Source organism: Syngnathoides biaculeatus, chromosome 13 (assembly GCF_019802595.1).
Source record: "Syngnathoides biaculeatus isolate LvHL_M chromosome 13, ASM1980259v1, whole genome shotgun sequence".
Lineage (NCBI taxonomy): Eukaryota > Metazoa > Chordata > Actinopteri > Syngnathiformes > Syngnathidae > Syngnathoides > Syngnathoides biaculeatus.
The window spans coordinates 13,131,793-13,157,818 of NC_084652.1; the positions used below are offsets into that span (position 1 = coordinate 13,131,793).

The 26,026-nt window shown below is 39.7% G+C and overlaps 2 protein-coding genes across 4 annotated transcripts; one reads left to right on the top strand and one right to left on the bottom strand.

Moving 5' to 3' along the window:
• dpp9 (dipeptidyl-peptidase 9) lies at positions 1-16,251 on the top strand. 3 transcript variants are annotated; one of them, XM_061840365.1, is made up of 21 exons: positions 1-244; positions 2,561-2,641; positions 3,804-4,042; positions 4,230-4,342; positions 5,034-5,207; positions 5,463-5,631; positions 6,645-6,755; positions 6,934-7,062; positions 7,146-7,207; positions 7,294-7,394; positions 8,103-8,280; positions 8,447-8,606; positions 8,738-8,817; positions 9,219-9,371; positions 9,491-9,626; positions 10,326-10,471; positions 10,584-10,730; positions 10,858-11,010; positions 12,063-12,205; positions 12,381-12,492; positions 13,696-16,251. In XM_061840365.1, exons 2-21 carry the CDS (start codon positions 2,586-2,588, stop codon positions 13,786-13,788), a joined length of 2,655 nt encoding a protein of 884 aa, XP_061696349.1. In that variant the 5' UTR covers positions 1-244; positions 2,561-2,585; the 3' UTR covers positions 13,789-16,251. The 3 variants fall into 3 exon arrangements, with proteins under 3 accessions (XP_061696349.1, XP_061696348.1, XP_061696350.1); XM_061840364.1 differs by having other exon boundaries at positions 2-244; positions 5,460-5,631; XM_061840366.1 differs by lacking the exon at positions 2,561-2,641 and having other exon boundaries at positions 2-244; positions 5,460-5,631.
• Positions 15,507-25,660, bottom strand: angptl4 (angiopoietin-like 4). Its single transcript, XM_061840368.1, has 7 exons — positions 25,098-25,660; positions 23,855-23,965; positions 23,039-23,123; positions 19,207-19,320; positions 19,012-19,107; positions 18,461-18,745; positions 15,507-17,434 (listed from the first exon to the last, which is right to left on the bottom strand). The coding sequence occupies exons 1-7, from the start codon at positions 25,581-25,583 to the stop codon at positions 17,250-17,252; spliced, it is 1,362 nt and encodes a 453-aa protein (XP_061696352.1). The 5' UTR covers positions 25,584-25,660; the 3' UTR covers positions 15,507-17,249.
• Positions 25,661-26,026: the final 366 nt, after the last annotated feature.

Consider the following 26,026-nt stretch of genomic DNA (forward strand, 5'->3'; position numbering starts at 1 on the left):
TCACGCGGGGATTAGTGACGCCAACACTGATGACCCCATCGGGAGTGGCACCGTGCGTTCCCGAAACTATTCCGGGAGTGTACACGACCCACCCGAGCAAGCGTTACTCCGCCTTTCCGTTCTGTAAGCAAGCTACATTTTTGTGTGGCCACTCTGGGCAATGGCTACAACCTTTAGCTGTTTAAAAATATTGACAACAAGCTAGTAAAGCCTCCTACTCGGTTAAAAAACAACGGGTAGTTTGGTAAGTGAGTCATTTTTTTACAGCTTGTTTCGTACGGACGGTGTACCTATTTTTTTTCTCTCCAATAGCATTAGCAAGCCGCCAGCTAGCTCGGAGCTAAATTAACGGTAGCAATCGTTAGCCTGATAGCCTCGGAGCGCAGATGACAGAAGAGAACGCTCATGTCAAATTGAAGGAAATAATTTATTCACCGTTAGCCTAATTTGATAGGTATTCGTTACACGATTTCGGCTTTTACCGCCTGATGCCAGATTAATCGTATCGCGTATGTGTGCGCCAAATCAAATGTGAAAACATTGCCTTGCCACTGAATGGTGCTCCCGATGTGTCAGTAAATAAAACGGAAAGAACAAAGATCTATTGTTGAATATCTTCTTCCGAATATGAGCGATATTGCTACAGTTCATTTGTATGCCACTCCTAAAGCAATCGATATATTCTGTCAGATAACACATTTATGAGTCATCGCGTGTTTTTCCCGTTTTCCATTATACAAATTACTCACTACTGCCTAAATATCACATCACTTGGAAAGTCAGTGATTTTATCCGAAGGTGTGAATGAACATTACTCTTGTACAATGTGTCAGTACCACAAGATAAGCAGATAGTTCTGTAATGGTCATTCATAAATTCCTTCTAATCCACCCCACTTCGGACACCATTTGACTGTGCAAACTAACATGTCATTTCCTTGCGGACTGGTTTTATTGTCATTGAATGTTAAAGTATATCCAGTATTTAAATAACAGCATCAAAATCAGTGGATCTGAGATAACCTGCCTTCACAGATGTTTTCAACATTTTAACTATTACTACCCCAAAATAATACTAAGCTTTCCAAGTACCGTCAGAATGACTGCTACAGAAATACAAGTGGAGTAGACCCTCTTTTTCATCAAAAACAAGGCAAAGGTTTTTCTCCAAGAAAGTGGGTCTTGATCAGTGGTTCTCAACTGTTGTCGCCCGAGGAGCTGCATTTAAGCAATAAAATTCAAGAACAATAAACAGAATGTTTTGTCAAAAAATAGCCTCTATTTCCAATTAATTTGATGTTCTGCCAAATGTATTGCAAGCTACGATGCCTGCATGGCAGAGGCTCAGCTGTACTGTTATTTCTTTACGGCGTATACTAGTGGCTGTAGAGCTAGGCAGTCACAGTCCCTTTTACTTACTGAGGTTTTGTTTTGCGAACTTGGTATGTTCCTGTACTGCACAGGAAACATAATACATGTAATTTTTTACTTGTTGTCTGCAACCTGCTTTTGGTTCCTCACCCACCAGTTGACAGTCACTGGCTTAGACCTAGGGATGTTGTTGAATGAAAAGAACTTTGTCTGTGTGAGCTGTGGTTGTTGGGATGCTGATTTTAATACTAATGTTATTTGGATGTTTTGCTACATTGTTATTAGACAGTACATGTATGCACAGGTTATTTGTCGGGCACCTTATTTTCACAGTTGTGAGATTTTTGTATAAGTTATGGTGACATATTTGTTATTTAGGACAATAAAATTGAATGGAAAAATAAGCCACTGGAACAATATCTCCAGTTTGAACGTCAATACTCTGCTTAAATTTCAGGGGAAAAAAAAACACCCCAACAAACGGCATATAACTGTTTTAATCAAAATGTATTGCACATTGAACTTATGTTAGATGAAAAAATGTACTCAAACAAGTACTTCAAAATACACATTTGTTAGATATTAAATTTGCTGCATTTAAAAAACAATTGCAATTTAAACGTATTTAACAAATCTACAGTTCTGGTTTATAAAAGGTTTAGGCCCCACTGTAACATTATGCACAGCCTTGTTGAACATTTATTTCTGACTGACTCATGTACCACACTTTGAACCACTGTCCTGGGATAATCATAAACGCACCACTTTTCCAGGGTGTACAGTACATTTTTCCTTCATCCTTTTGCCTCACACTAATCCCTCACTTAACTCCGATTATAAAGGAAGGAATTTGGAGAATTGCATGAACACTGTACTTTGCTTCTACCAGAAGTAAAGACTAATATTTTCATTTTACCCAACAGATAATCAAATAGGAAGACTACTCTCAACCAGAGTTTAAACAATAGTTTCTGCTTCTGAGCCACTGTGCTGCATAACATCTTTGTGAAAGGTTAACTTTGTGAAATTGATTTTTGCTAAGGGCATGCTTTTTGGGCCGATCCGGCAGAAATTGAACAAGGGGGAAAAACAAGCTATTTTGAAAGCTTGACTTATCTTCTTGGAGAATGTCTACAATTGTGTGATTGTGAAGGAATTTCACTGGTGTACCTGCTACTCACATGTTGCAGGCTTTGAGAGGCTTTTGACCGGTGAATGCATAGAGTCAAGAAGGTCAAGCTTTGCGAGACAAAAGAGGGTATTTGGAAAAGGTACAATGTCTCCTTTCACTGATGCTTATGAAGATAAACATATTTATATTCATAATATACATAACTAGTCTTCTTGAAGTAGTTACAGTGGAACCTCCAAATAAACTCCAAAAGTTGAATCTTTTGAAGTTCAACTATAACTATGTATCGAAAATCCAATAAAATTTGGGGATTAAGTGTGACATCTTTTTCAATGAGCACCTAAAGAATTAACTCGACAAGTGTGCATTGCTTTTTCTCTGGCTTTTTTGGGTGATGCCACCGCAGAAGTGTGCCATTGATGGCAAAGAGGAAACTTATGAGATTTTTTTTGTTGTCGGCTGTAATGTGATAATGGCAAATTCCAAATTGATTAATCAAACCCATCATTGAAATTTTTTATCACAATTTTTTTGGGCGCCACAGACAGGTTTCATGTAAATGTACACAATATTGCCAAAAGTATTTCCTCACCTGCCTCGACTCCGATGTCAATTTAAGTTACATCCCATTCTTAAGCCATAGGGTTTAATAAAACATCACGCCACACTCTGCAGTTACATTTTAAACTTTTCTGGGCAGGTTTTCCACAAGGTTTAGGAGATTGTTTATGGGAATTTATGACAATTTTTTCAGAAGCATATATGTTAGATTATACACTGTTGTTGAACGAGAAGACCTGGCTCTCAGTGTCTGCTATCATTTCATTTTACCAAGCAGATGCCAACGTCATGCATGTAAACCATAATGTCAAATGAGCAGCGTGAAAAAGGAGAAACTCCTCAAAAAATGTAAAAAAATTGTTTTGAAAATGTGTGCCGTAATATTTTTCTATTGCACAACCACTGATGTTGGCTCTAAATAAGGTAAATGGCACATACTGTTGAAGCAACCCAAGGGCTCACTGTGTCTGTCAGATATCTTTGTCGGTTTTACTTTAGTTTTGTTTTTATTTTCCAGGAACTAATTAGCAATTATTATAATTAAAGGTTTTATGGTGGTGTAAGTTTGACCTTGGAACAAAGTCATTCACTTCACATAAATATAAGAAAAATGTCAAGTCAGCCACAAACACAGGATAGCTTGTGTTCAACTTTGGAGGTTCCACAGTGATTAAAAAAAGAGGAAGCCAGTGTGAAGTCGTTTCAGTAATACTAATCTGTATGTAACGTTCAACGTTCAGCTGTGTTACAGTTAGGATGACGGCTGTGGACGGCCTATCGGACAGCACAGAGGTGGTGGAGATGGAGGACGTCCCCTCTCAGTTTTTTGTGGAGAAACACTCGTGGGAAGGACTCCGGGACATCATCCACTGTAGCAGAAAATACTCGGGCATGATTGCCAACAAGGCTCCCCACGACTTCCAGTTTGTGCAGAAGAAGGATGAAAATGCTCCCCATTCCAACCGGTTATATTACCTCGGTAGGGTTCATAAAGTTTCTGATTTGTGCTTTCTTTCAATTACTCCTTTGTGCTTTTTTTTACTCATGACCCCAGGTCATATTCTCTATCTACCCTTATGATCATGAAAACAATCGCATCATTACATTTCTCATGGTCTCTGGTTTTAGTTGAAGATGTCAAAGTCTCTTCTCTGTGCATTGATCAGGGATGCCTTATGGAAGCAGAGAGAACTCCTTGCTCTATTCAGAAATCCCAAAGAAGATCCGCAAAGAGGCTCTCTTGGTCTTGTCATGGAAACAAATGCTTGATCACTTCCAGGTGAGTTTCCACTTTTACGTGCTATCAGTAGTTTTACTGATATTTGCTGTTTGTGTGTGTTTATATATATATATATATATATAATATATATATATATATATATATATATATATATATATGTGTGTGTGTGTGTTGTATGTATGTATGTACAACTTGTTTGCACTTCTGCCTCACAGTTCCGGCTTTCTGTGTGGAGTTTGCATGTTCTTCCTGTGGTTGTGTGACTTTTCTGTGGGTGGCCCAGCTTCCTCCCACATTCTAAAGACATGCAAACCGCATCTTGCCCATGACCCTTGTGTCACCCATATAGGGACTATATTAATACATTTTTGAAAATTTCAGGAAAATCCCACTAAAACAGCAGATATTTTTGGGAGGGGGTGGGGTTAATCAGATCAGATCAATCAAAGCTTTAAATGGTGCCAAGTGTTGTGTGGCACACTTTTAACAGTTTAAATTTGATTGGTTAATTCCGAACACGGCTAGATCCCCAATTATAGGCGGTTTACACTTTTGGAAGCACATAATCGCAGTTGCTTATTTTCTTGACAATATTTATTTCAAAAAATTATTTTATACATCTTATACGTCACAGTAATGATGGAAAAAGTTTAGAAATTATCTGTCTTGGTCTATTTTTTTTTTTTTTTTTTTCGTCACAAAAACCTGGCTTTTTGTGTGGTTTTGTAAGGCGACGCCACACCAAGGGGCCTACTCACGAGAAGAAGAACTGCTGAGGGAGCGTAAACGTCTTGGAGCATTTGGAATCACCTCTTATGACTACCACACACAAACGGGCCTGTTCCTCTTCCAGGCTAGCAATAGCCTGTTTTACTGTCGGGACGGAGGCAACAATGGCTTCATTGTGAGTACAATGCTGTTTTGCATCTTCTTTAATCAATTATCCTGTATGTTATTCAGGCTTAGATTGATGGATGTGAGAAGCACACGGTCTGGACACATAATTATTTATTTCCACTTGGGGAAATCTTGTCTTCTCAGTCCAACTGAACATCACAACGTTCAGAATCTTTGTCCATTTAAGTTCATGCTTTAATCATTTTGGAATTTAGTTTTTCCTCCACATTCAAATATCTATCTTCTCTTCTGGTTTTAGCAGTCCGCTCCGGTAAAGCCTGTGGAGATCAAGACCCAGTGCTCGGGCACCCGAATGGACCCAAAAATCTGCCCGGGAAACCCCGACTTCATAGCCTTCGTCAACAATAATGACCTGTGGATAGCTAACATTAAGACTGGAGAGGAAAAGAGACTAACCTATTGTCACAAAGGTGTGAAAATGTCCAATTTAATTACATTTTGTATATTTGTGAGGGTACAGGTTTACACACTTCGCCATTTTTCTGACGGCTACCTTCACACATTTTCCTACGTGTTGTTTAAAGGATCACAAAACCCTGGAGTTTGAACAGGGGTGTGTTGTATACATTTTATATCCAAATTAGATATATATGGATGGAACAGTGGTTCAGCTAGTAAACATTGGCCTCACAGTTCTCAGTACCCAGGTTCGATCCTGGCCCCGCCTGTGTGGAGTTTGCATGTTCTCCCCATGCTTGCGTGGGTTTTCTCCGGGCACTCCGGTTTCCTCCCACATCCCAAAAACTTGCAACATTAATTGGACACTCTAAATTGCCCCTAGGTGTGATTGTGAGTGCAGCTGTTGTCTGTCTCCATGTGCCCTGCGATTGGCTGGCAACCAGTTCAGGGTGTACCCCGCCTCCTGCCCGTTGACAGCTGGGATAGGCTCCAGCACTCCCCGCAACTCTCGTGAGGATAAGTGGCAAAGAAGATGGATGGATAGATATACATGTGACTGTAGGTTTGCCTTACAGTTATATAATCTGTTTTTGAATTCATGTTGAAACATCTGAACATTCTGGTGTCTTTCTAGTCCCCCAAAATATACTTCTTTGATTAATTACAAACTTTTGATTGCCAATCAGCTCGAATTGGTGTTTGTGTCTATTTTCCCCGGTACGGTTCTTCATTTATCTTTCTCACTTCTCATCAGATCAGGATTTCCATCTTGTCTCTCGGGATTTTCAAGGGCATTATTACATTTTTTGTTTTAATGCAGAAGCATGAACATTTAGCTTGAAAGACTTGTACATGCTTGGTTCAATGGTTTCCTCAGTAAATGGTATACCGAAAGTGCAAACATATCTTTCATCAAATATTACACTTTTAGCAAAGATCTCCTAGAAATTTTAGATATCCATTAACCACCATCAGGGTGGCAGCTTCATTTCCCTCTTTTCTAACCTTTTTCTTTTTTTAACAGGTGTGGATAATGTTAAAGAAGACCCCAAGTCTGCAGGTGTAGCAACATTTGTCATCCAAGAAGAGTTTGATCGTTTTACTGGCTACTGGTGGAATCCCTCAGCAGAAGAAGGTCAGCACCTACAAGCTCAGACAGCAAAATTTTTTATGATGACATTTTGACAACACACGTGAAAAATGTTACTGAAATTACAGTAACTGCTCTCTTGACCGTTTAAATATTGTTGACTGTCTTTAACAAAGCATATTCCAAATTATGTGCAGTGCATCATGTGTTTTTCCACTCATAGACTCAAGTGGGGGGAAAACAGTATATCTGCTTTATGAGGAGGTAGATGAGACAGAAGTAGAAATTATTCATGTTCCATCTCCAGCACTGGAAGAGCGCAAAGCAGATGCATACAGATACCCCCGCACAGGTTACTGTACACACAACTTTGGAGTACAATACTACAATGGGTTTAGTGCTACTTCATTTAACCTTTTATTGTTGGATTTTCAGGTAGCAAAAATCCACAGGCAACACTTAAATTAGCAGAGATCAAGACAGATCATCAAGGAAGAGTGAGTCACTTTTTCCTTGCTGTGCTTTTCTCTTCAATGCCATCATCGCCCGCGCGTCCAAAAACTGTATCTGTGTGTGTCGACAGATTGTGAGCATGCAAGATAAAGAACTGGTAGTCCCCTTCATGTCTTTATTTCCTGGGACAGAATACATCGCTAGAGTAGGATGGACAAGTGACGGCAAATAGTAGGTGTTGATTCAATTATGCCAATGTTGTACTGTAGGGGGGGAGACTCCCTAAGTCCTATTCAGTTGGATTTTACTTTTAACAGTTGCATTTACATTTAATGCTTAAGAGCTGTTTGTTTTAAACCTTTATTGAGGTACACCTCTTATTTAACTTTTATGTGCACTGCAGCTTTAATTTAATCACTGAAAAGTCCTGTTTTGTTTTGTGCTAATGGTACTTGAAATTAAAAGTTCAAGAACGAGCTTGTTATACCATTTTACCTTTCCAAAGGTTAATGAATTAGAATATCGTGAAAAATGTAGTTGCCATTCATCTTAAAAAGTAAAACTCACAGTAGCTTATATATATTCACTACACGTAGAGAGAAATCGTTTTTTTTCCCTCATAATTTTGATGATTGTAGTTTACAGGTAACAACAATCCTTTAATCTCAAGAAATGTGAATATTGCATAAAAAGTCAAAATAACTTTTAAAATGATCTATGAATTGGCCTTGTGAAAAATAATTTAAAATATGTTTAAGGATAGGATAAGGATCTGTATATTCTTTGTCTAACTTTTTGAAGAGAATTATACTATTTTAATTTGAATAATATTGAGGCTCTCTATTAGTTTGTAACAGCAATGACATATTATGACGACGTTAAAATAGAATAAACCCATTATAAAGAAGTCTGGAAACACTGTCTGCTCCTTGCTCCCAGTGGCTGGGCAGTTTTGCTGGACCGCAGTCAGAGGAAATTGCAGCTGGTCTTGCTACCTCCCGCTCTCTTCATTCCGGTCACAGATGATCCGGTTCAGAGGCAGACCAATCTGGAGGAAGTCCCCATCAACACACAACCATATATTGTCTATGAAGAGACCACCGACGTCTGGATTAATGTACGTCCTTACTTTTGGATTGATATATTTTGAATATTTACCTTTCCTGTGTGCGTTTTGTAAAAGAATGATAAAAATTGCATCATCCAATTGAAAGTTATGGCACTTGATTGTAATTTAAATATTAAGGTGTCTGACGATGAACCTTCTGTGCTTCTCTGTACAGGTCCATGATATATTTTATCCATTTATTCAAACGTCAGAAGAAGAGTTTATTTTCATTTGGATCAATGAGTCCAAAACAGGTTTTAGTCATCTGTATAAAATCACGTCCCTCTTACAACCTAGCTGCTACAATTGGACAGATGATTACCAACACATAGAAGGTAAGGATGGTCTTACTGCTTCGTTATTTGCCACTTTAAAGTAATTTCTTTATGAGAATGTGTTATTCATTTTTATGGGGAGGGAGGGGGATACCAGTGAACATATTGATTCATTTATAATTTTTCAACAGGGCAATTTAAATGTGCAATCAAAGAGGAAGTTGCATTGACGAGTGGGGAATGGGAGGTGCTTGCTCGGCATGGGTCAAAGGTAAGACAAACATACTTCTTGGTCTGATACACACTACAAATACTACAAATAACATGTATATCATTCTGAACTTGGACAGGGGCATTTTTTCAGTTTACTTAGAAACACTAGCCCATCAGTGATGATGCTTAAGAAGTCCAAAGCGGATCGCCGATATTATTTTTATTTTTTCGAATATTGTAATTTGATGTTGGTGAGTTAATGTTTTATTTTATGGCACATAACCCACCCCAGCATGCAGAACAGCAGATAAATCTCTACAACCTGTTATGCAGAACCTCAATATCGGATTTTCTCCAAAGAAAAAATCTACTATAAGCATACAAAACATTACTGCAATTGTCTTGCCCTTGTCATTTTAATCCTGACCATATTCCCCCCACTTTTTTCACCCTTGTTAGATCTGGGTGAATGAGATTACAAAATTGGTGTATTTCCAAGGCACCAGAGACACTCCACTGGAGCATCATCTTTATGTGGTCAGCTATGACTCACCGGGAGATGTGGTCAGACTAACCAAGCCTGGCTTCTCTCATAGCTGCTCCGTTAGTCAAGTAAGCTTATTGTTATTGTTATTATTGTTGGGCTTGTTCTTTACTCTTCATTTGTAAATGATCTTTGTTTTGTTGTTATGTGTGACATTCGCTGCTTTATCTCCTCTCTCACTCGGCAGAACTTTGACTTTTTTGTCAGTCACTACAGTAATGTGAGCACTCCTCCTTGTGTTCATGTCTACAAACTGAGCAGCTCAGAAGGTGACCTGTTACAAATAGCACCTGAAGTCTGGGCCAGCATGATGGAGTCACCAGGTAAATATGATCCTTTCTTCCACTTTTGTCAACCTTTTTAAGTATTGAGTGGTACTATAAACATTTCCAATGACTTTATGATTAACCTCCAGTAAATAGTAAACCTCTAATAAATTTCACAATATTATTTATTTATTGGGTATGGCTTATATGCAGCGGGTTCAGTGGAATTTTACAGTAAATACACGCAGTCTGTGGATGACGTTTTCTTCTATAGCTTTCTGGTCAAGTGTGAACTGTGAAGGTTGCCTACCAATTTCTGACTTTAGTTTTAAAAACAAACAATGCGACAAAGCCTGTGGGACAAAGTACGGTTGAGAACTTGATAAGATCAAGAACTAAGATACTGTAATTTTAGTCTCATATGCGTCCTTCAGACAAGTCTGATAATCTATCTTTGTGGCAAAGTGGATGTTTATGATGATGTAATTCACTGACACAGGAGGGCTACTCAGCTACTGTTAATGTAGTTAAGATAACACTACATGACATGCGGTGGCAGGCTGTGGAATTGGTACCTGGGCCTTTAGTGGAGATATACATCCCCGACTTAACCCGCTTTTTAGCACCACCACTATCATGATGCAATTATAGAAACTGTCAATACTATATAAAAATGCAATTTAACTGCTTTCAATTTGGAACAGTTCACAATATGTACTTTCAGAAGCAAACAGTTAACGTTGATGTGTCTGCCAGGTTGCCCGGGAGATTACAATCCGCCTGAGATTTTCGACTTTCCCGGCAAGTCTGGCTTCCAGCTTTACGGGATGGTTTACAAGCCTCACAACCTGCAACCCGGCAGGAAGCATCCAACTGTTCTGTTTGTGTATGGAGGCCCACAGGTTTGTGCCTACAAGCGGTCTTTGTTGGCCCGGGCTGTGTAGTTTGTTAAGTGGTTTCATGAGTCTAGCAGAGGTACTTACTGTAAGGCTGTTGTTGATGTTATTTTCTCAGGTACAGTTGGTAAACAACTCCTTCAAGGGGATGAAGTACCTCCGTCTGAACACGCTGGCCTCGCTGGGCTATGCGGTGGTCGTCATTGATGGGAGGGGATCTTGTCAGAGGGGCCTTGAATTTGAAGGCGCACTTAAAAACAAAATGGTAACTTGAATGAAATGTTCTATTCAAAATACTATATAACACTTTATGACTCTGGCCATGTGCTTTTGATTCCAAGTTTATTGGCGTGAATTTCCATTTAAGGACCACAGTGAATTGGTTTCCTCAGGGTCAGGTGGAGATTGAAGACCAGGTGGAGGGTCTTCAGTATGTAGCGGAGAAGTTTAACTTTGTGGATCTAAGCCGTGTGGCTATCCATGGGTGGTCCTACGGCGGCTTCCTCTCGCTCATGGGGCTCATCCAGCGTCCGAATGTATTTAAGGTGAGGAGGCCTGGAAATGTTGCCCGACACTTTCTACAACTTTGACTAAATAAAAAAAAATAAAACAAAACAAAAGACAAACACCTACTTCACTTTTATCAGAATTAGAAGTGTATGTTGTGTACAAAGTAGGGCCAAATGTACAAGAAAAGTAAAACTTGGGCTTGAAAGTGTAACCTTTGTAAATGAAATTGCCAATTTTGGAGAAAAAAAGTTTTCTATTTTCCAGACTAAAGTCACAATCTCGTGAGAATAAACTCATATTTTAGTATAGAGACACTTTCTCATTTTGTTAAATGGGAAACTGTGTCCAAACTTTTTACTGGTAGTATATTTTGTAGAAGAAAGCTTGTTTTTGAGAATTTTCAATGTAATTTTGCAAGAATGAAGTTGTATTTTTATTTGTTTTAAAAAGTATGATATTTAGATTAAAGCTGTAGTCTCCCAGGAGTAAAGTTCATTTTCAGTGTGAAAAAAGGTTTTATGTTTTTTTATGGTTTTGAGATTGCCTTTTGAGAATAAGTCATAACGTTATTTTAAATATATATTTTTCTAAAGACAAATGAAGGAATGATATCAGAGGAGCAATTTGCTGGCAATCAGTGCTCTCTTAATTTCATAGTTGGGCTCTTTGAACAGCTAGCGAGTGCAATTACACAATTACACTCAAAAACGCTTTTGGGTGGAATTTCACGACGAAACCTAAAATGTATGATAACCTCGACAAGTTCACTTCAACCTCTTGTCAATTTTTTCAGTTCACCTGTAAAGTTTACAGTATATTTTAGGTTCACTCTGAAATTTCACCCAAAATCTGTACATCCCAACCTTTTTGGGAGTATTGAAAGTTGAAACAGTTGTAGTTGCAGTTGCTGTCCACATGGCATCAGTGTTTGACAAGGCTACAAAAGGCCTTGTTGAAAATCCCTTGGAGTGGAGGAGTTTGTTAAGCTGAGCCCCATCAAATGTTCAACTTTATCGTTCCATAAAATCATGCTCTACTTTTATTTAATATAGCAGAGCACCACATGACCACATTGCGCCTCTGCCAGTTGGCCATTGCAGGTGCCCCGGTGACCGTATGGATGGCGTACGACACGGGCTACACGGAACGCTACATGGATGTGCCTGAGAACAACCAGCAGGGCTACGAGGAAGGCTCTGTGGCTTTGCACGTGGACAAGCTGCCCAGCGAGTGCGTTGATTTGCATCTGTAGCGTCTATGTCCTCAGATATTTGTTTGCCCTTTTTAAATAAGCATGCGATGCGTTGGAATGCATAACTGTACTGTTGTGTTATTATGGGTTGGAAGATTTACATGGCTTTGAATATTACTGACATGATGGTGTTGATTGTTGCTGTCATTCCAGGCCAAACCGTTTGCTGATTCTACATGGATTTCTAGATGAAAATGTGCACTTTTTCCACACCAATTTTTTGGTGTCACAGATAATCCGTGCTGGGAAGCCTTATCAACTTCAGGTTACTGTCACGCACACCTAAGACATTTACAGAAGTGTTAATTACTGTGGTACCTTGACATATAAATGACCAGATTTATATTCTTCATCCTCTGTGGAAAATGACTGGAATTACTGCAGCTTAGTGAATCACGTAGTCGTTTGCTAACGCTTCTTCATTTTATTTCATATTCATGTCATGCATAATTAGCCATATTGCAGGAGTTTGAGTGTACAGTATACAGATTTTTTTAGGGGGGCGGGGGGGGGGGGGGTAAGATAAACGCTTCCTAGGCCAAAACATTAAAACATCCAAAGCAAAAAGCAAAACGACGTATTCCAATGAATAACTTGTATATAGTGTACAGCACTAGGAGGGAGAAGGTTCATACTGCTTTAAAATATGTATATATATATTTTTTTTTAATGTTTTGCTACATGCTTATTTCACCTATTGCGGCTGTAGTCTGGAATGTAAACCTCATGATAAATGAGGGATTTAATGTGCAATATTGTAGTGTCCCATATTCCTTATTCCTGTAATGACATTTCGATTTATTTCAATGGGAAAAGAGGATTTGAGGTAAAGGTGTTTTGAGTCATTAGTCATTAAACAAACTGAACACGTATCGCAAGGTACCAAAGAAAATAAAAAAAAACCTTGGATGATTATACAATGGAATGAGATCCAGTACAAAAGCTACATCAACATTTTTGTTGGATTTACAATTGTTCTGGATCATACCCTATGTAAACTTTTTCCCCATGTCCTCTCATTAAATAAGATGCAAAAGGGAAAAAAAAAAACAAGTATCTATTATTGTATTTTATAAGGGAAGCCCGAGTATGCATTGAACTCATAGTTTTCTGTGGATGGCACAAATATTAATTTTTTTTGTTTTTGTTTTTTTGCATGCAGACAGGTCAGTTTTATTTGGGGCATGTTGAGTATTTGTAGTAACCCTAACCCTTGCAATGGGCATTTCAGTCTTGCTAAGTTTCTGTCAAACTTTCTAACGTTCAGTCAGGTTTGGTTACGTTGATATCATTTTACTTCAGGCGACTAGGGTTTTCATCCGCACTAACTACCGTGATAATTTTTTTTTTTGTTTTGGTAGAAAAGTTAAAAATCTTGTCCGGCAATCATGGCAGTCACAGAAAGGCATGGAAAGTGAAGTATCTGTGTTTTGCTTCCATTATAGTTTTGTTCTGTATCAATTTGCAGGTCTACCCCAACGAGCGACACAGTATCCGCTGCCCCGAGTCCGGAGAACATTATGAAATAATGCTGCTGCACTTTCTACAACAATACCTCTGAAACAATACAAAATGTCCTCCCTCCATCTCAGCGCCTGACCTGACGCGAGGTGTCCGCCTCCTCGGTTCACACACTAAAATCAAGTATCCCCCTCATCGGTCCATTGCTCTTTCACTCTTTTCCTCACCTCTGTGTGCAGTGGGTGCTGTGCGTCACCAACACAAATGTGGTGAACAAAGACAAGGACATATGGAATAGTATGTGCGGACTGTGTCACACTGAGTTCTAATATTCCCCCTCTTCTTCTTTCTCCTTAGCCTTGACAATATTACCCCCCCCCCCCCCATTCTCCCTTCGAAATCACGTGTGTCAGTAGTAGGAACGAGGTTACAGTTCATGGATATGAAAATGGAAATCTACATACATCGTTGCACACATTCTAAATAATATATGTGTTAAAATACAGTTTATTACAGAACAGAAACAGAACTCGCCATGCATAATGTGAGCCTGTACGTTTTCGGTGTATGTAACAATGAAGAAATGGAAGGAAGGCTTTTCCCGTGTCCACTTGTTTTAAGTGTGTTTAAAATAAAATATTTTTATGAATTTTTATTATAATTTTTAATGAGAGATGACAGAGGCCAGCCCAATGCTCCTTTCTGTCCCGTTACATCACATTTGAAATATCTGCTTGCCTTCTAAACATAATTTATATTTGCCAAAATACCTCTTGACTATTGATCATACCGGTATTTGCTTTTTATTTTTTTTTTTTTTTTAGCTTTTTTTTTTTTTTTTTTACACTGCAATACAGCCGACAGAAGGTCGAGCACTGGAGGCTTACAACAGCTTTGTACCACCAGAATAAAAATTTGTACTAGATGATGAATAAATGGATGAATCAATTCTATTCTTTTTTCTGTCCATTTTGAAGTTGTGTTGGCACCCGACCTAAGATCTGTTCAGAAAATGCAGTGCTCAATTTGTCAGCTTTGTCACATGTTTGTTCTTTTCTGCCCTTCTCTATTGTAGAGATGGCAGTTGCCATGGCAACATGTTAATAATAGTGGTACTAAATAAGACTGTGGGGACGTGATTGCAGACAATCTGCTCCCCTTTTAACATGTCGCCTGCATTTGTCTCTCCTTTCAGAAAGAACCAGAGTGAGTGTGACAGTTATGTGCTTTTACATTCAACCTGAAACTTTCCCGTTTCCTTGGCGAGATCCAGTTACTACGCGGCGACGCGTGACGGGCTGGACGTGAACGTGCGGCGCCAAGTGCCCTGTAAGGTCAGCCAAGAGTGAGCTGCCTTTGGATCAGCTGCTGCAGAGCTTGATCCTCAAGCACGTTAACGGTACACCTGATGAGGACGTGAAGGTGATCAGGAAAATTCAACTTGACACAGCTGAAATGTTGATTACTTCAAAGTTAATTAGTTGCAGTGGTGAGAGTAACCAAGGACAAATACTTGAAAAAAAAAAAAGTATATTTTCAAGTGTCTGTTTAAGTCAAACATTTCGCATAGCTCTAAAACATCTACACACCAGGGCAGAGTCTGGGTCGAGTACTTTGGGTGGACTGAGCCCATGACTGAATATTTAAAAGTACCCTTCTGAAATTTGATTGACCTTTTTATTACTGTATAGCTATTTATGTATATTTAATACTTTATAAAAGTCTGGTATATTGTCAGAGAAGCATAGAGCTTTTCTATTATTGGGAATACTATATACATCTATGTAATTTTCAAGGAAGATATAAATCACAACAGCATAGGTTTAAACCCATTTTATTGGCTCCTCCTGAAGGCCAAAAAAGTCTCTTAAAAACACATCGAACATGAAAATATAAATTACAGATATATGATAGTTTCTTTTGACACCATTTAAATAAGAAAAGCGAACAACATGAAAATAAAGACACAAGTAACAGTCCCAGAAGACAAACTCCTTGTCACACTAGTACAATAACGTCGGTAAGGAAGTCAATATGACTTAAAATTGTGCAAATCTCCCTCTCAAAAGTAGTGAAGAATAGACATACGTGGGAATGCTTTTCAATGTCGTTTGGTGAAGTTCAGAGAAGGGAGCCGACATTCGTCTCAACAGTTTTAAGCCTCGTCAGTGTACAGTGATTTCAACTTTACATCACAACTTCTAAACTTTAACCTCATGCAAATATTGACATTTTCTTCATCCAGTCACATCTTGGTCCACAACACATAAAAAAATAATTAAAAAATGCTCTATTTTACTACCCGTTCAACTTGTTTGTGGCCGAAAGGCTGTCGTATTTAATTTCTTTTAGTGACATCGGTTCTCGTCACTTTTACTTTCATTCATTTTGACTTCTCAACCCCTAAAATGTCATTTTGTTTACACAAAGCGCAGGTTGTAATCACACAAACTCAAAAAAATTAAAATCATGAGCCTAGTAGCATAATTGCCTTTTTCATTTTTAACTTAGAATTTGCTTTCTAAAAAAAAATTTTTTTTCTTTGTCTGTGAAGATTCTCACACTTCCAAACCATAATAATCCATAAAAGTTGAATTAACACAACTGGAGTCGTCTTACTTTGTTGAATTGGTTTTTGATTTTTTGCCCAAAAATCTTTAAATGACTAAATATGCTATTAGGCTCATCTTTCATATTTCCCTCAGAGGGCAATTAAAATATTTAACTGCCTCATCATATTTACACACAAAATTTATGAACTAGTTTTGGAAGGGTAATGGGTTTTTCAACTATTGTTAATGTTTGGTGAAAAAATACTTGTAATATCTCAACATCATTTATGATGCATGACAATTTGAAATTTTGGAACAGATTTTCACAAGAATCGTAGAAGTTGACATACTAGATTTTCCTTGGCGGGCCACATAAAATTATGTATCTGGTCCCCAAACCCATTTTACCCAAACTGTATGATTCAAATCCAATAATGAATTAATATAGCTCATTTTCATAGATTTCGATTGGCCAAAAGTGAGCCAAAAGGTACAATTTGATGTAAACACTTACAGTATATTATTCATATATTATAAGATCTTAAATTGAAAAAAAAAAAATATTTTTAGGAATTTTTTTGTAAGTGAGGTGGACCTAAAGGGCCAAAATAGAGAGTTAATTTGCCTCTATTACAGGCCTCTCCATGCCACAAGAGTTCCAAAATCGAGGCAGTTTTTTTTGGTGCCGATTACCCGCCTCTCAATGACTACCAATGAGTTCTGACTTGTTGGGAATTTCTGGTCGGGCTACACGGTGTGATGGACGTGCCGCGACTCGCAGGAGAAGGTGATGTCGAAAACATTCCCGCTCGCTGCCCATCTGCGACTCAGGGATGCCAGGAAAGGGAACACGAAAACCCCTTTTTGCGTCTATGCTGAGGGGCTTGGCTAAAGTAAAAGGGTGAAGACCTCTACCGCTTAAACCAAGTTCTACCAAAAAGAAAGAATAGTTGAAAAATCTACATCTTTCTCCCCCTCTTTTGTCTTAACCTAGGACGAGTCACTGGCTTTAAGATTTGATCTCAATCACGGCAGGAGCAATCATCATCGTGCTGGATTTGAGGGGATAGTATCGCCCCCTCCAGGTCTTCCAGAAGATCCCTTGCTTCCTTTGGTGCCGCTGTTTTGGCGGCGGGCTCTGGAAGAATCGCCCGTTGAGGTTGGACTGACCGCAGTTACTGAACCACCAGCCACCTGTGAGGGCAAAACAAGGAAAGCAAGTTAGATATACAGTAATTAGTTTGAAAATGTTCCTTTATTTATGACAAATAATGAACAGTGAACCTCCACTAAATTGCAATTCGTAGTCGCTTTTGTCACATTATTTTCTTGTGCTTCCTAAATTTGCCATTTGCAAAAATACTCTCCAATTCCTAGCTTCTGAGCTCTTTCTGGAACATTCCCCGACCTCACAATGGCACCAAACCCTTGACTAATGGAAAAGTAGTAACTGGTGTCAAGGGAGTACGGTGGTGACTTGACTTGCAAGTTTAATTTGTTACACGACCACAAGTATAATTCGAAACGAATCTAAATCATCTTTCCCCATTGAAATGAATGGAAATGCAATTAATCTGTCCGAGCTTGGCATTGTACTCCCTCTAGTGCATGCATTGGCCACCAGGGGGCAGAATAACACACAATACAGACAAAGTGAAGATTTTCACGATGACGCAGTAAAGCTCCAGTAATATTGGTTGTTTTTCGTGTAGGATATAAAAAACATGACTAACAATACATAGCTATGTTGTTTGTGTTCAAATAGCCATTGCTGAAAAGGTTTTAACTACCACACCATCAATCGTATTTTCGTTAGCTTGTCTATGGCGTTTTACATTGTGTGTTAGCATTAAGCTAGCGGACGTCAGTAAGTTAATGTTGGTAGTTCGATTAAATACAAAATGCAAAATTCTCTTTGTTAACCTTGTGATGGCAAAGCTGCCTCCAGCAATTTTACTGTTCACGATCTGCTGCTTATTGTGAAGTTTGCCACTGCCACCATTTACTGCTTGTAACTCAAGACAAAAATCACCCGTACGACGCAAATAGAAGTGCCACCGTAGGTCTAAGTGAGGGAGCTCAACAGAAAAACAGATTTGCCGGGGCGGAGCTCAGTTTAGCCTGTGTTGTTAGTGGAAGTTACAGACTCTTTGCCATGTGTTCATTTTGTGATCTGGTGGGTAGCAATCAAAAAGCTCAAGCATCTTTCCAGCATCTCACCTGAGAGATGTTTGGCGCAGTTGGCGTCCTTTTTGTGGTCGTTGTCCTGATCGCGGGTGGAGAAAGGCAGACCTGAAGCGGCGTCCGAGCCCAGGGCGCTTTCCAGAGGACTGAAAGTGGTGACTTCCTGGATCCGGAGCGAGTAGTGGGTCTCCTCTCCGCCCAGTTGGAAAGGGAGGCGGATGGACGCCAAGTCATTCCCCCAGTCGGAGAGCTTGATTTGGAGGACGTAGCCGCCGTTTTTGGCTATGGAATGGATCTTTTCCAGTCCCAACCAGAATTCGCCTAACCAAAACAAGCAGGATGGAAATGGAATGAAAGGTGAATGGAACTTCATTCTATCTGATCAATTATTCCTACTTCAAACAGATGTCACATTTTTGGGACACCCCGTGTTCCATTAACTTTATGTCATCGAAACATTTTCTTTAATTCGTTTTAATCCAGTGCCAAATGCTTCAATAATAAGAAGAAAACATTGACACACAAACGTTAAGACAAAATGGGATCCGAGCACATTAATGGGACAAGGTGAGAAGTTAAAAATGTACCATTGAGGTTGCCGAAGCCTTTCTCATAGGCAGACCACAGCTGGTCAAAATCTACAGAGCCGTCCTGTCGATTTTGGACCACCGTCCATCCGCCATCTGGACAGATGCAAAGACAAAATTGTGTCATTTGGAGTGACATTGACCTCATGAGAACTACAGTATTGTCAACAACGCGAAAGTGTCCCATCTGCTCACCGGCTGTCATCTCGCAGAAGACTTTGAAGGGTTCGATGTTGTCGGGCTGGATAGTGTAGACCCCGCTGGTGGATTCGCCTCGCAGGAAAAGCTCGTGGCAGTCTGATGCCATTTCTGGAGGAAGAAGAGGGAGAAAAACTTTTACACACACAAAAAAAACCTTAGTCCACATTCTACATTTTCATATGTAGTTCTCTCCATTGTGCCACTATGGACTCAAGAAAGTGTTTTTTTTTTTCATCCACATTAACAATGTCTGGACCAGTCATTCTCAAAATGTCCTTCTGGCACCACTAGTGGGACGTGGACTTCCTCTGGTGGTATGTAAACGAATCACATTCTAAGTAAAGTTCAGGTGTATTTAACTTTTTAGTCTGAAACACTTGTGTACTGTATGTACAATTATACTTGTACATACAATTGTACATTCTATGTAGGTCCACATTTAATGTTTATCTACAATGCATTTTAATTAAATCATTACCTAAGTCCCCCCCCCCTGAGATTTCAACGCAGTCTTAATGTTCAAACTGTGCAAAATGTTACAGTGAATTATACCTGTATTCAACGTAGTTTTTAGGAATATAGAAAAATATATATAACTTCTGATGCTGGTATCTGTATCGTTGCATACAAAATACGATTTGTGTACGATGAAAGTGGATGATCAAAAGTAGAAGATAAAACATTTTATGAATTATAAAAATGAAGAAACTCGAAAAAAGTACACAGAGAGCTGCCTCTAAATTCTATTTATTTACATATTTATATTAATTTTTATATTTCTTTTTATTTTGGGACATTTGTTAGTTTAGAATTTTTCTTTTCTAAGATTAACGTACTGTATTCATAAGTAGGCCGGAAGAAAGAGTGTGTGCAAATAACACTATTGTTCAACGTGGCCTTATCGTGGCACTAGAACACAACGTCTGATGGGCCGTTTTGACCCAGCAGCCTCAACCGCTGGTGAGATTGCGTGAGAAATTCTCCCCTGGCTACGAATATGACCTTTCTCCCAGTTCCCAAGCACGCTTCCCCAGTCACCGCCGCCTTCCCTCGAATCAATTACAATTCTCCTTTACATTCCTCAACCCCCACACACCACACGAGCCGACCCCCCCCCTACCCCCCAAGCCACCCCATACATGCCTTCCTCACGTGCGCAGCAGCCTGCTGGTGACGTAGGCGTGCATGGCTGGTGCGTGGCCAGAGTGTGCTCTGTGCATGTGTGGGGAGTGATGGAGTGTGTGTGTGTGTGTGTGTGGTGTGTGTGTGTGTGTGTGTGTGTGTGTGTGTGTGTGTAGGGGTGTGAATTGGGGGTTAGTGGGATTGTTGTTGTTTAGCAGTGAGGATGACAGTGAAAGAGTCTAATGTAGCTGTTAGGGGCCTATTAAGGCAGTCCACTAATAAGCCTTAGTTAGAAAAAAAAAAGATAAACAGATATTATGAGTACATATTTACATTTTAATCAAATAACTCTTGTAAAAAATAATAGGGAACAAGTCAAAAGTATGATGTAATATTGTGTATTTGACTAAGACTTTTAATTATTCATTTATATTATTTTCAAAATATGTTAAGTATAACAAATGATTAAACGTGCATGTAAAATGGTTTATTTTACAAAAAATATTTTACTATCCACAGTAAATAGCTCAGTCAGTGTACTGTGGTACAAAATGACTTTACCAATTTTAGGAATTAAAATGAATTACAGCACTTGATAATGTAAATACTCAGTGTTAATTATATATTAAATTATTATTATATTAATTTACCCACCCTTAGAACATAATATTCTATCTTAACTGTGACATTCCAGTACTCTATTCATTTTTTTCTTCTGTCCTGATTAAAAAGTTCTACCTGCATTTATACGTCTGTTAGATGATAAGATTCATTTGATCACAATGCCGAATATGAACGATGAAGAGCCTCGCCACATATATGTTAATAGTAGTCTGGCTTGTCCTTTTGTTTATTGTTTTGGCAGTGGAAGCCCTATATGCGTGCGTCGACCTTTGTCCCAGAAGCGTGAGGAACCCTTGGCCGGTTGTGGCCTTGTGTGGCTTCAGGGCAGGGGGTTCTCCTGAACTTTAGCACACTTCAGTCATTAAAAAGAGAGCTGAGGAGGAGGAGGAGACGTTGGGTGTTTGCAAGGAGGTGGGGTGGGGGGGGGGGTGTTGGGATGTCCGACTCACTGACAGAACTGGGGGAAAGGTTACTTGTTCTTGAGGGATGCGCACGCTACAAAGCGGGACGTCGCTAACAATGTGCCGATGATACGTGTACAAAGTTCGCAGATAGATTCACAGAGAAGCCCGAGAGCAAATAATATTCTCCGGAAGTCTTGTACACAATAACGTAGCAGTGGGTGTAATAAGCCGCTTTCCGGGCTTGACCCTGACTGAACGCTGCGGAGACCAAAGAACTTTGCTCCACTTGACATTTTGCCAGAGAACCTTGCTTCTGTTTTTTTTTTTTTGTTTTTTGAACGGATGTCAGTTAATCGTTCACAAGTCCAAACATGATTAATTCACACTTACGTAGTACAAATGTCATGACTGTAGTGCACTTTTGTATCAAAAACAGTAAGTACGCCGGGAAGTGTGATAAACAATGGTACTTTGATTTATGGATTTAAATTGTTCCATAATATAATCTCAAATCAAATTAATATTTCCCACTGAAATTAATTCAAATGCGATTCATCTGTTCCAGTCTCCTCAAAACAACTTTTTATCCCAACCAAAATAAAAGAACATTGTATCATATAAAACTAAGTAGGCTACTGTCACAATCGTGCGTCGGATGTGTGCCTTTAAGGGGCGTGGCCCCGCGAGTGACATGAGAAGCCAGCGTTATAGTGTGAATTGGCTCCTTGTGTTCAAAATATCCACTTAAATAAGCCTTGACAATGGTCGTTTTGTTAGCCTGTCTGTGGCGTTTTACATTGTGTGTTAGCATCAAAATGGCTGACTTTTGCAAGTTATGTTTTTTGGGTGAAATGTAAAATGTGCAGTTCTCTTTCTTTTGCTTGAACTTCAAGTGTGAGTGTCAATAAACAGCTTGAAGCAAACAATTGTGTCTTCTTTATTGAATTGTTCACGATCTGCACTTTGTTGTGATGTTTGCTGCCACCATCTTGTCACACGCTGAATTTATGCTCACGACTCAAGAAAAAAAATCATCACGACAAAACAGTAACTCTTTATAGTGTGTAGTTACTGTATGTATTGTAGCATTTAAGCCTTTAAGAGGAATTGCCTAATTTGTAGTAATTGTAGTATCAGGATCAAGAATCAGAAGTTCAGTCTGAGCTGCCAGGTGTGAGTAGTGGCTTAAAACAGCAAAATCTATAAATAAAACCAAATATTACTACTGCTTTCTAATAAATTAAAAATGTTTTGCTTTCAAGGTCTTGCTTTTATTTTGTGACTTTCATTTATCCTGATTTTACATTTCACTTGATTTTCACCTTTTCATTCATTCACGGTTTTCAATGATAATGAATTTAAAGGGCTCCTACCATTGTGGATATTCATTACTCTTCACATAAACTTGTCCCATTGTTTCATCCTAATTAAGACGCTCAAATGGCGTCTGCCGATTGCCGGAGTCAAGCTGAGCGAAGGAGCGTGTTCGCGGATTGATTGCACCCCTTGATCGTAATTGCGGGCGATTTAATCTTCTTTCACGGCTTCGCAAAGCAGATGGCCGGCCACATTTGGCGCTGGGTTGGGCGCACTCGACTTAAGGCGACGGGTTGGGCGCACTCGACTTAAGGCGACGGGTTAGAGCGGATTGCGCGTACTCTTTGGCTTTTACTTACCGACTGGGGAGTCGCGTTGTTCGGCCACGCCGCTTGCAGCGAAACCATCGGAGTTGCTGAACGACCGTTGCCTTGACTGTTGGATCTGAAAAGCAAAATAAACATAAAAAGATCATACAATTAGTGCTGGTTGGTGGAAATAACCATTTTTTTAAATTTCTCAATCGTTAATCAACCAGTATTGTCAATGGATTTTCTGAGAATGTTTTTATAGTAGGGTGTATTTGTTGTCAAAGGTTGCGTAATGAAATTAATTTGTCTGAGGATTTCATTGGATAATGAAGTAGAATTGTTACATATATTACAGTTTGGAATTCTCATGATTTTATCCCATTTTCCTTAAAAAAAACTCACCTATTTACTGTTTATTGCCTCATTTGATTGGCATCACAGTGTCAAGAAACTGTTGAAGTGAGTTGAGGACCTTCGTTTAAAGAAAGGTAGTCCTCTGGTGCCATCTTGTGACATTTATAGTCAATTACAGTGCAGTATGAATCATTATTGGGGGGTTAATTACTCATGGATTTTGTTATCACTGCCTGCACGTCAGCACATGACGTGTTGGCTTGTTCATCATCTCATTTTTATTTGTAAAAGTAATATAAATGAAAGAAACGGTTTTTTTTAACTCATATTTAATGTCTGTAATATATTGACGTCTTTAGTCATTTGATTTGAACTGTGCTGTGGTTGTTGAATTACTGTCGAGTAAAATTAGGAAATCAAAATATACTCGGATTTTTTTTTTTTTTTTGGTGGGCTGAAAAGTTTCCAGATGTAGTAATCGAAGTGCTAAATTGACACGGATGTGCTCACCTGACTTTGCAGGCTTCTAATGCGCACGTTCTGCTTGTCCAGCTTCTCCTGCTGTAGTCTCATACGTGCCATCAGGTCATCGATGCGTCTGTTTTGGGCCTCCAGCATCATCTAAAAAAAAAAAAAAAAAATAAAGTAATAATGATTGGAAAGTGGGCGTTTCGTCATGAAATTCTCCCGAAACGCACTGTTGGTAGACGGGTGCGGATCTTCATTCAAAGTCAACCTGCTGTTGCTGGTGTACCTCCAGCGGCAGTTTCAATACGCAATACGTAAAAGTTGGAACAAACAAACGGGAAATAAAATAAAAATAATAAAATAAAAAAGAACCTTTGCTTGAGCTTGTCTCATTTGAAAAGTGAAAGTAGTTTGTTCGTGAAGCGTGCACAGAGACTTCTTGCGCTGCCTTGTGCTTCCACGCACGTACAGCACGTACATCACGGACTTGCTGAGTGACAAGTAACCTTGGAAACGCGACCCCCAACGTCCCCCACCCCTCTTGCTCCCACTACTGCAAGCATTTCTTGCCACAATGCACAGATAACGTGCGCAAAAATGCGCGTTTGTGGCCACTAAGTATCTGTAATGTGTCCTTGCAATATTAATTTGCAGCAGAGAAACAGGTATGATGTAATGTGAGCTATAAAAAACTCAAAATGAAACACAATAAATATAATTCCTGGGCAGTTGGGCGGGCAAATCAATAGAGAGAGGTTTGCTGTTTCTATTGAAGGTGCACCCCATTTGTTTACCCAAGTGTCCCCAAGTTGTTCACGGCAATAAAAGGAAAACACTCAAATGAGTATTTCCAGCATACATTACATTGTTTGCGTGGCCACAAATGAGCACTTTTGCGTGCAGGGTATATGAATTTCGTTACCACAAAGTCGCATTCTGTGGTCACTAGTGAGTATTTTTTGCACGTTTTCTACCCAGTCTGTGGCCAAATGTGCATTTTCCACATATCACTAATTTTGATCCACTGTACTGTGGCCACAATTGACCCCCATACAGAACATGTATAACTTTGATTCTGACTGAAGTGTTGAAGTGAAGCATCTTTACTTTACTACACAAACACATTCAACTAAGACCAAAATGTTTTAGATTTGACTCGATTGAATGGATTGGTGTTTTTCTTGTCTGCATTTAACAATGTGAAGCACTTTGTGAAAAGTGGCCGCCGAATGCAAAACGTTCATGTGCTCACCGAGGTCCTCCTGACAGCAAAAGTCTCGTTTACCTGGAAGCTGTACGCGTCCGTGGCGTTCTTGGCATCCCCTTGCAGCACATTTTCCAGCCTCTCCTCCAGCCGGCTCAGCCTGTCCCTCGCGGCCGTCCTCTCCTGCTGCATCTCGTCCGTTTTCTCCCTCAGCTCGGCCGTGACATTGAGCAGCTGCCCCTCTCGGTCCTCCAGCCCTCGGGCTTGCGCCTTCAGGGCCTCCCCCTCGGCCCTCAGCCTCTGGCTCTCCTTGCCCAGTTCACCGACGGTGCGGTTGTAGACCTTGATCTTGGTGAAGATGTCCCTCATCTGGACTTTGGTTTTGTCCACGTGCTCTTTGAGCCCCTGACCCAGCTGCAAGAGGCCATGGGCGATGACATTGACATCATCCCAGGTCGCGAACTGCACACGCTTCTCCTTCTCCGTGCCCCCTTTCCTCTCGAATGGGAAACCTGTGCCCATGATGAGCACCAGGCACAGCGTCAGAGTTCCGAGAGTGGTCTTCATTGTCTTCAGGTGTCTTTTCTTGTCCCCCTGTCTTTTAGGTTTGAATGAGCGAACTGCGACTCCTGGCCGCAGAGTCAAAGCTCAGCTGTTTTATACTTCCACAGCCCTCCTGTCTGAGCTGCAAGCGGCTCGCCATTGGCTCCCTCAGGAGAAGGAGGGGAGTGCCCTCGCTCAGATTTATCTTCCTCCTACACCTCACTGTTAACCATTCACGTCAGAAGCAGAGGGGGGTGATGATATAACAAAACCGCGTTCTCTCTCGGGAGATATCCTGTACGCTGTATAATGTGCACTGTGTGACGCTTTGACCCATATGTAAATCTAAAAGGTGGACCAGAATTCATCACTCCCAGTCAATCATATGTTCATTGTCTGGGCCCCACTAAATTGCAGATTTGTAAGGGATTGTTTTTTAAAATGGGTTTTTACAGGAAAGTTGACAT

Coding starts and splice junctions, on each gene's coding strand:
- dpp9 (XM_061840364.1), top strand. CDS start 2,586: ATGCATAGAGTCAAGAAGGTCAAGCTTTGCGAGACAAAAGAGGGTATT. Junction 4,343..5,033: donor AAATGCTTGATCACTTCCAG/GTGAGTTTCCAC, acceptor TGGTTTTGTAAG/GCGACGCCACACCAAGGGGC. Junction 11,011..12,062: donor AGCGTCCGAATGTATTTAAG/GTGAGGAGGCCT, acceptor CGCCTCTGCCAG/TTGGCCATTGCAGGTGCCCC.
- angptl4 (XM_061840368.1), bottom strand. CDS start 25,583: ATGAAGACCACTCTCGGAACTCTGACGCTGTGCCTGGTGCTCATCATG. Junction 19,321..23,038: donor ACAACGCGACTCCCCAGTCG/GTAAGTAAAAGC, acceptor TTCTTCCTCCAG/AAATGGCATCAGACTGCCAC. Junction 17,435..18,460: donor CTGCGCCAAACATCTCTCAG/GTGAGATGCTGG, acceptor TTGCCCTCACAG/GTGGCTGGTGGTTCAGTAAC.